Source organism: Hermetia illucens, chromosome 2 (genome assembly GCF_905115235.1).
Source record: "Hermetia illucens chromosome 2, iHerIll2.2.curated.20191125, whole genome shotgun sequence".
In the NCBI taxonomy this organism is placed as follows: domain Eukaryota; kingdom Metazoa; phylum Arthropoda; class Insecta; order Diptera; family Stratiomyidae; genus Hermetia; species Hermetia illucens.
The window spans coordinates 143,872,152-143,886,050 of record NC_051850.1 but is presented as its reverse complement, the minus strand read 5'-3'; the positions used below and the strand labels follow the sequence as shown (position 1 = coordinate 143,886,050).

General features: G+C 44.4%; 2 protein-coding genes across 4 annotated transcripts in view; one reads left to right on the top strand and one right to left on the bottom strand.

Moving 5' to 3' along the window:
- Positions 1 to 5,760, bottom strand: part of LOC119648074 — a 28,482-nt gene extending 22,722 nt beyond the window's left edge. The window contains exons 1-2 of one of the 3 annotated variants that reach the window (XM_038049558.1): positions 5,403 to 5,760; positions 4,008 to 5,334 (exon numbers count right to left, since the gene is read on the bottom strand). In XM_038049558.1, coding sequence (XP_037905486.1) covers positions 4,008 to 5,087 — 1,080 coding nt within the window. In that variant the 5' untranslated portion in view covers positions 5,088 to 5,334; positions 5,403 to 5,760. The remainder of the gene's footprint in view (positions 1 to 4,007; positions 5,335 to 5,402) is intronic. The other 2 variants (XM_038049557.1, XM_038049560.1) reach the window with 2 other exon arrangements.
- A 91-nt stretch (positions 5,761 to 5,851) lies between these two features.
- LOC119648076 (queuine tRNA-ribosyltransferase accessory subunit 2) lies at positions 5,852 to 13,899 on the top strand. Its single transcript, XM_038049561.1, has 6 exons — positions 5,852 to 6,140; positions 6,229 to 6,497; positions 12,631 to 12,812; positions 12,870 to 13,242; positions 13,400 to 13,525; positions 13,604 to 13,899. Exons 1-6 carry the CDS (start codon positions 6,030 to 6,032, stop codon positions 13,782 to 13,784), a joined length of 1,242 nt encoding a protein of 413 aa, XP_037905489.1. The 5' UTR covers positions 5,852 to 6,029; the 3' UTR covers positions 13,785 to 13,899.

The following is a 13,899-nucleotide window of genomic DNA, read 5'->3' as shown; positions in this document are numbered from 1 at the left end:
AATGCGGAAATATCGTGGTACCTGCTATCCTCGGTATTACCAAGCCAGGTAAGTGGTACATCAACCGAGATACTTGGCTTTGGAATAACGATGTTGAAATGAAGGTCCGTGAAAGGAAACGCCTCTACCGCAAGTTGCTCGACGATAAAACTCTCGTTAATTGGCAAATGTATAAGAATGTCAACCGGGAAGCAAATAAAGCGATTGCAGTCACTCGACCGGACCATTAAAAAAATCTTTACGATAAACTGGACCCTCAGGATGGCGAGAGAGATCTGTGTCGACCTGCCAAAAGCCGAAACGAACGCATACAGGATATTGAACACTTCTGTTGCGTTAATGACAAGAACAGTACTTTGCTTATCAACCGTCGAGTCGCGACGGATGGATGGCGAGAATACTTCGAGCAGATTTCAACTGAAATATTTGCTCATCCTCCGCTTCCACAATCATTCCCGACATTTGGAGTAGTTCCTCCTGTCAGCGCAACTGGTGCTCAGAGGTGGCGGTGAGGAAGACGGGGCGGCAACACTGTCGGCCAAACCAAAACCAAGTAGCCGAGGAGAACCTCCATAGTGGTGGCACCGGGAGTCGTTGTACTCACTTTGGTTTGCCCGCCGTGTTGCAGTAGGCGAATGCTCCAAAGGCCTAATTAGGGCGATCAGACCCGAGTCTGCACGGAGACTCATCTGAATTGGCAAATTGGTCACGAAAGCTTACCAGGGGCGTAAACTGGTACCATGGGAACCGGGATAGCCCCTGGACTCTCATACTTCGGGTGAACTCCTGTTGTATGTGAGTACAGCTCAGTTGTTTACGGTTGGCGGGGGAGTTTCATGGTGGTTGTGGTTGTGCTCAAGCGAGAAGAGACCTTCGGGCCTCGGCGTGGTGTTGCGTTTCAATACGGGTGCCGTACTTCTTAGTTCGGTAGAGATTTAGGTAATTCTTGCATCCACCAGTATTAATGCTAAACCATGCACTTGGTATAGACTGGTACCGTTGTTGTTTGTCTCAGCGGGGCTCTGATTGTGGTCACAAAATCAATCCGTGTCTGAAGAGGACCGTAGGATTAAGTCTCCACGACAGGTACCTACGTAAAACACCGAGGACTTAACTGTCAGCGCAACTGAAGTTGAAGAGGCAATAGAACGAATGAAATCGGGGAAAGCCATAGGACCTGACGACATCGCATCTGTGCTCTGGAAAGCGAAGAGCTGTAACCCAACGCTGTGGCTCAGTGAATTCTTTAATCGGGTTATTCAGGAAGGTTGAACACCGTCTGACTGGTAGGAAAGTACGACAGTTCCAATATGGAAAAAGAAAGGTAGTCCAGCAGAATGTTCAAATTACCGTCCGATCTGGCTACTATCCCATACCATGAAGATTTTTGAGCACATTCTTGATAATCGTATTCGCGAAATCGTTGAAATGACCCTGAATCAACCGTCAAAAACAGTGAAACTACTGACGCAATGCACGCTGCGCGGTTACTCATGGAGAAACACCGTGAGAAGCATTGCCCTGTTAACATGGCATTTCTGGATCTAGGCAAAGCGTTTGACCGTGTGCCGCATGAACTCATCTGGTTTGCTCTATGACAGCGCGTAGTGCCAGAAGAACTCATACGCTGGGTTCAATTCCTCTACCACGATCCGAAAAGTAAGTGTGGCGGATGTATCAAAACCGCTTCGTGTCTCTGTTGGTTCATCAAGGAAGCGCCCTCTCACCAATCCTCTTTGTTCTTGTTATGGGCACCGTCACATGGGACATCCAATGTCCAGCGCTCTATACATTGCTTTATGCAGATGATGTTTTCCTAGCATCTAACAGCAAAAATTACCTCGAGCAACTTGTCCAAAAATGGAATGATCGCCTCATGCAACACGATCTCAGATTGAATCTTAATAAAACTGAATTTTTGACGACTGATCCCCATGACCTGACCAGAACTGACTGATTTAAATACATCGGGACAACGCTATCAGCCAATGGAGAACTGCACTATGAAATTGCTTCACGCATTAACGCAACTAGGATGAAGTGGCGCTCCATAACCGGTGTTCTTTGTGATCGAAGTTTCAACGAAAATCTTAAATCTAAAATTTATCGCAATGTCGCCCGCCCTTTTGCTCTCTATGGTTCTGTTGGCCAACTATAAGAGACAATTAACGGCATCTTGCGGTAATGGAAACGAAGATGTTGTATTGGACTAGTGGCGTGACACATTTTGATCACATCCGAAATGGAGATACCCGCGATCGATATGGAGTTGCACCGAAAACTGCGAGAGAGGCGTCTTCGATGGTATGGTAACGTAATTCGCGTCAACGAGAATTCACTTGCCAAGATTGGTCTGAACATCGAAGTCGATGGTAAACGACCAAAAGGGAGGCCGAAACAACAGTGGCTTGATACGCTAGATGGGGATTTGAAAGCCTCGCGAGTGCATCCAGATCAAACATTTGATAGGGTTAATCACGACGAGCCGACTCCGCTTGTGAACAGGACAAAGACTGAAGAAAAAAAAGAAGAGCACGTGGTATTTTGCGCTATCATATATTCTTCTGATAATAGCTATTAGTTTCTCCGGAAAGCCCCTTCTACGTAGAGCACTCCAGATACACCCCTTGTTAACGCTATCGAAAGCTTCCTCGAAATCGGCCAAGAGCAGGTGCAGCGAAGATCTAAACTTTGCGCATTGTTCAAAAATGATCCGTAGGGTATATATGTGGTCAATGCAGGAGGATCCCGAGCAGAAACCAGCCTGCTCTCTGTCGATCAAGTTTTCGAGACGTTCTTTGATACGTTCGAGAATTATTTTAGCTATTATCTTTGTGACAGAAGGGAACACGTAAGTACCTCTCCAATTGTCACATTCAAAACGGGTCCCCTTCTTTGGGAACTTGATAATCATCCGCTTCTTCCACTCTCTAAGAAAGGTCCTGGATTCCCAAGATTTCCATACGGGTGGAAGCAGCAGAGTGGGGAGACTGTCGAGCCCAGCTACTTTACACTGTTTGAGCGTTATACTTTTTACCCACCTGAAATTTGACTTCTTTTAAAGGTTTTGTGTGTTTAAGGGCGGGAGTGGGCTAAAATTGTGCATACTTCTGGGAAATTTGAAGTAAATTAATGAATATTGACAAAATTATGTATTCCACGTGAATTTATTGCACCCTAACATGTGTAGTTAATTATTCAGAAAAGTGTTCTGACGACATATATGCCGTTCGATTCTTCATGGAGTAACATCACCATCTTCATATTGTGTTCCTGGATCTTGAACATGCGTTTGTCCAGACGCGCAACACCAGCTTGTTTAGTATGCGCTGAGAGAAAATCTTACGAGAGAAATTCAGCCGCTTTGTTAAGTTGTTCTACCGCGTCATTGTTTACTAAGGAAGGGCACTTTCGCTATTGAGAAGCTTTGAAGGAAGCACTTTCGATCATACGATCATGCTATCCGCGTTGATGAAAACCAACCATGGTAGCTCGCTGGCTAAAATATGGACGGCTTAACACGCTAGTAATGAAATCTTTCGATTCCACCTGTAGCAAGTCGACGATCGAGAGAAGAGGTGATCCGAATCCAAATTAGCCACCCTTGCGTAATCTAGAGCATCCGAATATCGTATTGACATGTTGATATTATCAAAAGGAAAGGAAAGGATCTTCAAAGCAAAAGGAATATGAACTCAGCGATGCTAAGGATGGAAGCGATTACTTTGAAACCTCGCCTTTTCGATGCGTTCTCGAAACTTCCTTCTAGAATTTTCTAAGCCCTTTTCGTGCTTCAATAAAGCTCAATGAATTCAAACTTATTTACTTTAGGTCCATTTGTAATTGAAGTTCCGTTTGTCCTAAAACTTATCATTAAAATTTTATGTTGATTCTAGTTCGAGCAAATTTTGTAAATCTTTCGAGAAAGTTATCAGATTTTCACTGGCCGTTGCATTCGAACAATGGAAAAGGAGGATCATTCATGAATAAAAAAACTCAGTACTCACCTCACAAAATTTTGCAAAATTATCCACGATAATAGCCTTGTCTGCCACGGACATATGCCCCGTGAACGTAACGCCCAACGTCTTCAAGGTGTCCTTCTTCTTCACCGGCAGCTTGTTCATATGCTGAAAGATGCCCTCCTCCACCTTGTGGGCAGGATGCACCTCGAAGTTCTCCTTGATCATGAACTTGGTCAATGGCTTTGTTTGGTTGGCCTGATTCGAACTGTCGCTGCACTCCGAGGTATTGGAGCTGATGCGCTGGTCCGACATGCCGCTCTCATTCGAGTTGTGGATGTCGTAGAGATTCTTCGAGTCGTGATCGAAGGCGTCTATGTCGACCGAGTTGCTGGTGGACGCAGCTCGGCCGGAAGCACCCGACGGCGGAGTATTGTCCAAGTCCATGAGTTGATTCTGTGCGGCAGCGGCCGCACTGTCAACTGTGGCGCCCGAGGGGGTCCCGTACTCGGAATTGTTGAGATACTTGGAGAAATCGAAGGTGTTGTCCACAAAGGAGGACTCTTGCTGAGGCTGCGAAGGCGTGTGGTTTGCGATCACGGTGGTTACGTCCGCGCCAGGAAGCGGATAAGGCTGTGATGTGGTTTGTTGGGGGGCTGCTGGGGCGTGATGGTTCTGGTGCAGTTGCGGCTGCTGATGGTGAGGCGACTGCGGGTGCTGTGCTTGCGGCTGCTGCTGAAAGAACGTTGCCGACTGTGTGTTGTTCGCAACGTGGTTCGCATGCGGGTCCTGCTGCTGCTGATGCGGGTGGTGGCTGTTGGTGTAGCTGGCCGAGAACGAGGCCATTTCGCTGTCCATGGGTCCGGGGCCATAGCCGTTCCCATTTGTTGTTCCTGGGGCTCCGTAGATCTGGTCGTCGAACGTCTGCGTCTTATTTTCCGAATTGCCAAGGTACTTGGCGAACTCCGACGGATCGTTCAAGGAGTCGAGGAAGAACGAACTGAAATTGCTCGAAATGCACGACATTTTTATGTCACTGCCGCCGCGAAAATTAGGGCTTCTTTGCGAGTAAAGTTCTTGTGCGTAAAACTCCGATCTCAGTTCCTTTTTCAAGCCAATGTCCATCTTACGGACAGCGGAGACGTTAAGCGCGACTGCGAGCCCGGCTCCGATCCTCGCGACACAGTTTTTCCCGTTCCCGAAGAATCTTTTTCACAAAACTTTTCACACGTTTTACACTGGCAGCGTTCGATCTCACATTTCCCGTTTGGCGTTTCCTATTCCCGCTTGGGACGTGGGGGAGCAGCTGGCCTGACCTTTAATTAATCGAAAAATACCCTGGTGTAATTCAGGCTCATTCTGAAATTTCTCTCTAATTGAAACGATAAAAAATAGCCGAAAATTTCGAGTGAGGAATTATTGAATAAAAAAAATATTTACCTTCCATCGTCGCCGCGACGCACACAAAGAAGACGACGGAACGCTACACGGACACGGCTCGCGTATACATACAGGCGCACGGACACGTTTGCGGGTGTGTTGAGTATTTTTTATAGGGGTGTGACAACGGCGAGCGACAAGAACGACGGGGCAGCGTCGGAATGTAATAGAAAGACTCACGATGGATTTTATGAATGAAAGTCGGGCATAATCGAACCAGCACTAAGTCGTGAGTGTGGGCAAACCGAACGCGGGCACTTCTTCTTGCTTTTCACGTGAACAAATCGCGCAAGAGGACCGGCCTTCCATCCAAAAAACTTCGCTTACAGTCGCCGTTGCGAAAGTGACGACCACTTTTCCTGCCCGTTCCACTGTAGAATCCCACAACGAATGCCAGTCGGCTCTAGTACAAAATCGGGCATGGGTCGCGGGAAAGCTGCTAGAATCGCGTGCGGCGGTGATGAATGGCAGCATCTGTCAGGCGATGTCAAGGCGACGCTGGGGCAGCAGATTGCACTGACGTTTGGGTTGCACGTGCGAATTTTCTAGCAGTCTGGACGCAGGAGTTGTTTGGGTGCAGGATATTTGCGGTGGGAGGATTTTGACTGGAAAATCGTAGATTCGAGAATGAAGTTTGCTGTGGAAGTTGCCTCAAAACTTTCCGGTCGAGTGGGCTGTCTCGTACAGACGGAAACCGGCCAGAAATTCCCAACTCCGCTTTTATTACAAACAACAAAAGTATGGGATGACAGTTTGCATGTTTCGCTGTTGAACATATTCTCTAATGCTAACCACTTTGTATAATTGGTTCATTATCTGTTTTTAGGGTGGAAGCATTCCTTACTTATCGAGGGAAGTGTTCAAATATTTGACTGAAGACTCCCAGATCCTAGAAATATGCTTGAGCACAACTGATCATATGGAAGAGGCCCTGAAGGCGTTTAAAAGCGGGATCGCCTCATTTGTTGGATTTCCAGAGTACTTATCGTTCGTTACCTTAAAGGATCCTTGTGAGGAGTCACCCTCCGGATTCCATGTAAAAGATGCTGTTCCGTTCTTCACAAGGAGAGGCAAAAAGGAACTGACAGCGGACAGGTAATTGCAAATAGTCATAGCATGAACTAAATATGCTTGTTGAGGATCGCTCAGTAAAGAATTGGAAGATATGAAGATGATAGTTTCGGCGACAGAACTAATTCCTGTTTTTCCACTTCGCTAGAAATACTCCTTCGTCCATGTATGCTTTAAATGGGCTAGGTTTGGTCTTAGCAACCAATGTAAGAGTTTTGTTCGGAATCGCGTCGAATGTCAGGGTTTTGGTATCTGAAATTGCATTGGTAAATTCAGGGATTAAGAAGGCGTCCAGTTGAAGTGTTACCTGAAATCCAATCATCCGCTCACCTCTGCATGCAAAGAATTGCAAATATTTCCAGGAAAAGTCGCGGAGTTATCTCTTGAAGTGTTTTTTTCAAGTGTCGTGTGCTTTACAACTTTGTGTGTATGATCTTACAGGTTCGTAGTGCTACCTCAAAGATCCTGGTATTCTCCCTCAGTTCCCGAAATTCTTGGTCTCCACCTTCGCATACAAAATGTTTTCAAAGTCGAGATCCAACAATAGTTCAGTTTCCTGCAGGACTCAATTATACGGCAAAACAGTGGCCCACATTTGTCTTAGCCTTTTTTTCGAGTTGTCATCTTTTGTGAAAATCGCGAGAGATTTCTCTTTAAAATTTCCGTCAAGCCAGCCAATCATTCAAGTTTTTTTTTACTTTGAAAGCGTTTTCGACTGTGATGTTTTCAATGTCAGAGAAGATGGTGTCTTAGCCACTGTGGATGTGGTGCTCAGACAATTGGCAGATCACCGCTCTTACCAACGGGATGCTGACGAATGTGAGGTCGGCAATCGAGCTTAATTCTCTACCAGTTCAATGTGCAGCTCATCATCATCATCAACGGTGCAACAACCGGTATCTGGTCTAGGCCTGCCTTGATAAGGAACTCCAAATACCCCGGTTTTGGGCCGAGGTCCACCAATTCGATATCCCAAAAAACTGCCTGGCGTCCTGACCTACGCCATCGTTCCATCTCAGGCAGGATCTGCCACATCTTCTTTTGCTACCATAGATATTTCAGGTTGGATCATCCTCATCCATAGGGATTAAGTGACCCGACAACTGCAACCTATTCAGTCGGATTTTATTCACAACCGGACGGTCATGGTATCGCTCATAGATTTCGTCATTGTGTAGGCTACGGAATCGTCCATCCTCATGTAGGGGGCCAAAAATTCTTCGGAGGATTCTTCTCTCGAACGCGGCCAAGAGTTCGCAAATTTTCTTGCTAAGAACCCAAGTTTCCGAGGAATACATGAGGACTGGCAAGATCATTGTCTTGTACAGTAAGAGCTTTGACCCTATGGTGAGACGTTGTCGAGCGGAGCAGTTTTTGTAAGCTGAAATAGGCGCGGATTTCATCATCGTAGCTGTTATCGGTTGTGATTTTCGATCCTAGATAGGAGAAATTGCCAACGGTCTCAAAGTTATATTCTCTTATCTTTATTCTTCAAGTTTGACCAGTGCGGTTTTATGTTGTTGGTTGGTTGGTCTTCGGTGCTGACGTTGCCACAATATATTTTGTCCTTCCTTCATTGATATGCAGCCCAAGATCTTGCCCTGATGGCCGCCTGCTCGATCTGGATGAAGGCAGTTTGTACGTCTCGGGTCGTTCTTCCCATGATGTCGATATCGTTAGCATAGGCCAGTAGTTGGATGGACTTAAAGAATATCTTACCTCTTGCATTTACCGCAGCATCACGGATCACTTTCTTGAGGGGCAGATTAAAGAGGAAGAGGATGATAGGGCATCCCTTTGTCGTAGACTGTTGTTGATGTCGAATGGTCTTGAGAGTGACCCTGCTGGTTTTATCTGGCCTCGCACATTGGTCAGAGTCAGCCTAGTCAGTGTTTTCAATTTCGTCGGGATACCGAATTCTCTCATGGCCGTATACAGTTTTACCCTGACTATGCTATCATAGACGATGAATAGATGGTGCAACTGATGTCCATATTCCAACAGTTTTCCATTGCTTGCCGCAGAGAGAAAATCTGATCTGTTGCTGATTTGCCTGGAGTGAAGCCTCTTTGGTATGGGCCAATGATGTTCTGTCCCATAACTTAAGCACAAGTTGATCAACCACTTGGTGTAACTGGTCGCCTCCATATTTAATCAGTTCGACTGTAATTTCATCGGCCCCAAGCGACTTATGATTTTTTAGCCGATGAATTGCACGAACTATTTCTCCTATACTTGGCGGTGGCAGTATTTTTCCGTTGTCTTCAGTTGGCGGGACCTCCAACTCGCCGATGTTCTGGTTGTTCAGTAGCTCATCAAAATACTCAACCCATCTTTCCAATATGTCCATTTTGTCGGAAATCAGATTTCCCTTTCTGTCTCGGCAGGATGAGCATCGAGGTGTACAAGGCTTCATCCTGCTGACTTCCACGCCTGATGCGGTTGCTCCTTGGCCCATGTATGTTTGTGGACCGCTTTCCGCGCAAACCAGGTACTTCTAACAACCATTTCGTGTGGCACTGCTAATTGGATCATCCGCAGTCCGTTATCATTTGTATTTTGGTGTAAGCTATGGGAGCCCGGCGGTGGGATTGCTTATCGTGACTGGATGTCGGATACCAGTCGACTCAGCTGTGAATGAGTACCTGAGTCAAATCAGGGTAATAATCTCAGGCGAGCGCAATGCTGACCACTTGCCTCCTACAGTCTACTGTAGTGTACAGTTACGGTCTTGAATGAAGTGCTCTAACACACTTCAAGGCCCTGATCCAATATGGATTGTTGCGCCAACGATTATTATTATGGGAGCCAACGTATTGCCTGAATATGGGCTCCTTCCCTACTTGGCTGTTAAAATCCCCAAGTATGATTTTGATATCATATCTGGGACAGGCTTCGAGGGTTCGTTCTACTGCCTCGTAGAAGGTATCCTTCTCCGACTATGCAGTCTCCTCTATAGGGGTGTGAACGTTAATGAGGCTTATATTTCTAAATTTGCTTCGCAAGCGCAGAGTGCATAGCCGTTCGCTTATGTTTTCAAAGCCGATAACAGCAGGTTTAATTTTTTGGCTGACTAAAAACCTACTCCGAGCACATGTAGAGGCTCTTCTCCAGGAAACCGGTCCCTGTCGAACGCATCTCCTGTAACGCTGTTACATCAGCCCTATATTGGGACAGGGTGTCGGCTAGCTGCTCATCAGCTTCATCTTTGTACAGGGAGCGCACGTTCCATGAGAGACTGCGCAAATCGTTCTTCCTTTGTCGTTGCCGGGTTCGTCGTTGTGTAATTCGTCCAGTCCGAGGCTCCTGTTGTTGTTTCGTAACAAGTTGTTTTCCGTGTAGGGTTGTCAGTCCTACCCAACCCCCAACCTGGAGGACCAGTTGGTACAATTTGTCCCGTTTTTAGGCGCAGGAGACTCGCCTTCATCCTTCTCCGTCTGCAGCTTTTCGTTAAGAAAGAGCTCCCAGCGGTCACCACGTGGAAGTGGAGATATGGTTTGGTAGTAGAGCTGTTGGTGTTGATTCAGCAGGCATTTGCCAGGTTTTATGCTCCATCGTGGGTACCAATCCACGTTTCGTCCTTTGACCACCAATGTCCAGCTCGGTTTCGTTTAAAGTATAGCCTTCAGTGTTCATCGCCGCGTGGAGTCTGCAAGTGATCCAACGGGCTTTCTTGTCATGTTTATGATACTCTGGTCTATTACGCTAAAGGTACGACCGCATCTACGCTACGCGAACACGACCATAAGCTGCACTAAATGTCAAAACATCTTTATATGATTTTGTAGGCGGCAATACACACTTGAACGATGCTAGGCAACATTCAGCCAAGTGATGCGATGCCTAGCAACACATGAAGGAGGGGCGGCAATTGCATTGCGGACTATGCCATGAAGTGGAATCCACTCTCCCAAGATGGCCGCAGAGTGCGTCGCCCCACTCTATCCACTACCACTTCACATCACATACGAGCGCCAAGCCTGTGCGTCGACAAAGCTGTAACTTATATATAGCAACCCGGAAAGAACACTAGCACAGAACAATCTGAACTTGATCTTCGTGTTGAGATAACTGCATTTCTAAGTTTCAGATAGCACAGCGAAAGTGGATCTAACGTTGTTAACTCGTCGGTCAACATCTATTTCGGTGCCGCCGTCGGCAGAGACCACGCTTCCTAGATATACAAATTGATCGACGCTTTCGATGTTCTGCCCATTAATGCAGATAGGGAGAGTGCGATGAGTTGTTAAACAGAGAACCTTGGTTTTGTTGGTGTTTATTCCCAGTCCAACAGTATTTACCTCTCCTTTCAAATCCAGAGCCATCAAAAGCAGATTGCCATTAGTGTGGCAAGAGGGAGAGGAGTACCATCTTACTTTGTTTAGGCTCAAAATGTCCAGTTTATATCGCTGAAATTCCCGCTTAAGTTGGAGTTCTGAGGACCCTTGCTACCGTTGTCGAGGAGCGTGCGCACATTCCAGAAACCAATCATAGTACGTTTTCGATAGCCAAAGGTCGCTGCCGTGAGGTCAGTCCCCATTCGAGGCGTTGAAGGTATTTTTGAAGGAAAGATGGCATACAATTGAAATGAAAATTCAGAGTCGTCTCTTCCCACCATCCCGGTTTTATATAGGTGAAAATAGTAGATCTTTCATGTATTTCTTAGCAAGAATGGTAGCGCTAGTTGACAGAAGTTAAACTTATCTCAGCATAACGTAGAAACTAGTTGCGTTCCCACTTTTCTAGAGCTACACGTTTGACGAGCTCTTTTGTTAGTTTTTTTTCACCAATGATGCTGGAGCACTCACTTTGTTCAGTCAACCGACTTTACCGAGCATTCGGTGGCAGTTTTATGCCAACTGGTTTGATGTGGTGATTTCGTTTAGTGCTTAATATATCGCTTGTCTGTCGGGAGTAGAATCGAATGAATCGCCAGTCTTATCGAAGAAAGCAGGGAAAAGGGCTGATTCTTCTTCCCTTTGTACTTCTGTTTGAAATATGGTCGTAACTTTTCCGAGGAGTTGTACTAGCCTCATTTCCGTGTTTCCTCATTTCCCACTGGTGAAGACTGCTGAAGACCATTTTCTCTCTCTGTGTACGTCCTTTTTGGAACAAATCTTGCAAACATATGGTTTCTAAATGAACAATGTGCCATATGATTGGTGCCTTTATAATAATAATCGTTGGCGCAACAATCTAAATTGGACTAGGGCTTTGAAGTGTGTTAGAGCACTTCATTCAAGACCGTAACGGTACACTACCGTACACTGTAGGAGGCAATGTGGTCAGCATTGTGCTCGCCCGAAATTATTACCCTGATTTGACTCAGGTACTCATTCATATCTGAGTCAACTGCAGTATAGATGCGTAGTGCGTTGTTAGCTATTTCCCATCTTACTTCCACGTGAAGAGAAGGAAGCTTTTTGGATTTGCGCTAGTCGCTTCTTGGTAAAATTTAGTTTCGGTTAGATTATTATGTAATACATGTTCAAATAGACTCTATACGTTTAGGTTTTTCCTAATTAAGTGGGTAACACAATATGTCTAGCCCTCGTAGTATTCAAAGTGAATTCATTACAAAGGCGCCAACTAAGAATTGTTTGCAGAATTGCATTGTCATATCTAATATTTTGTCAATTTCGATTTTTTTCTTCCAAGACTTTCATGTCTGGTATTTTTGAAACACTTTGTTAAACCAGTCGCTCCTTTCAGTTGAGTTTTGAAAATATCTTTTACAAGTTTCTCGATACCGTGTGGGAGTTTTCTTCAACGTCAGTATGCGAATTAGTTTCTACTCCTGAAGAAAACTATATTCCTCTCGAATGGGTTGATTATTAATTATTTACTTGTTGGGTTAATTCCTGTGGTAATTGCTCCATGGAATTAAGTAAATTAGTCACCTGAATCCTAGAAGAGAAATGTAGAAGTTCATTGAATTAATTTTGCGGAGCAACTTTCGGTCATGATATTTCCAAGGCAGAAGTGAGGCAGTATCTGATGGGTTGCCTCCGCCCTGGATGAAGTTATTACTCCCATTAATCAAAAAAGGAAAAGGCAGTTTGTCCGTAATCAAGGGAATGCGAACTCAGGCCTTTCTTTCGGAATATCTACACAGCATTATGCAAACTGATTATTAAAGCTCATGTTTTGTTCGCAGGTTTATGGACATCATAGAAGTATTTAAACCAAATATCTATCATTCCCTTTGTGATAACGATACAGATATCAATAGCTCTAAGAAAAGAGTTATAAAATCTGTAGATCGGACTGAAAATTTCTTCAAAGCTTGTTTAGAGAGACATAAAATTTCGGAAACTTTAAGGAACAGTTTATTCTTTGGTAATAACATCAATAGCATTCGAATGAGACGTTACTAATTTCAGTTTTTTGTTTCAGCTCCAATAGTGGGTGGCTATAATAAACATGCACGGTCGCAATCAATTGAATTTGTTTCCAAACATCCAGAAGTTGGCGGCTTTATGATAGATGGACTACATTCGAATGGAGAACATGCTACTAAGATACCCCGCGAATCGCTAAAGGATATTGTCTCGCATTGTGTACAAAAATTGAATACGGACAAACCAAAAATGATGTTGGGTGCGTACACCCCTTTGGCAGTATTGGAGCTTATTCGATTAGGAGTAGACATTTTTGATACATCTTATATTTACTTGACCAGCACCAATTCTCAAGGCCTTGTTTTCGATTATAATTTGGCTGCTGAGAAGCGAAGTAACCACTTAGCTTTGGATCTCAATGATGAAAGGTAAAACGAATGTGAGCTATTTTAGGAAACATAATTTTCACACTATAGCAAATATCAACAGAAACATGAAATTGTGCAATTGACGCTTTAATGACTATGCGGCAGTGACCTCACGAGAATAGAAACGAATAATTTGTATAATGATGTATAATTTCAGTTATGCTGAGGATTTCACCCCTATTTTAGAAGGATGTTCATGTTTAGCATGTCAGAAGCACACAAAAGCCTATATAAATCACCTGATAAAGACGAAAGAATTGCTAGGACCAATTTTGTTAATGATGTAAGTATTTTTCTCAGATGCATTATCTTTTTCTTTATCATATTATATATGTGTATATGTGGAACATTTCATTTTCAGACATAACATGCATCATTACTTAATGTTCTTTGAAAGTATTCGAAACTGCATTGCTGGTGATAAACTACCAGAACTTATTCAACTAGTGGAAGGCTGTGTTAGCGAGGAAACGGTTGCTAAGGAGGATAAAAAAATTCCACCGATTTTAGAGCAGGTTGAACCAGCTTCTGTGGCTACTTAGATATATTGTATTTTAAGGAAAAGAGTGTTTTTTTTTTATATAAATTATTACATAATGTGGAATAGGGTAGTTACTAGAAACTATCAACTTGTATAATAAAATAATTTTAAAAGTA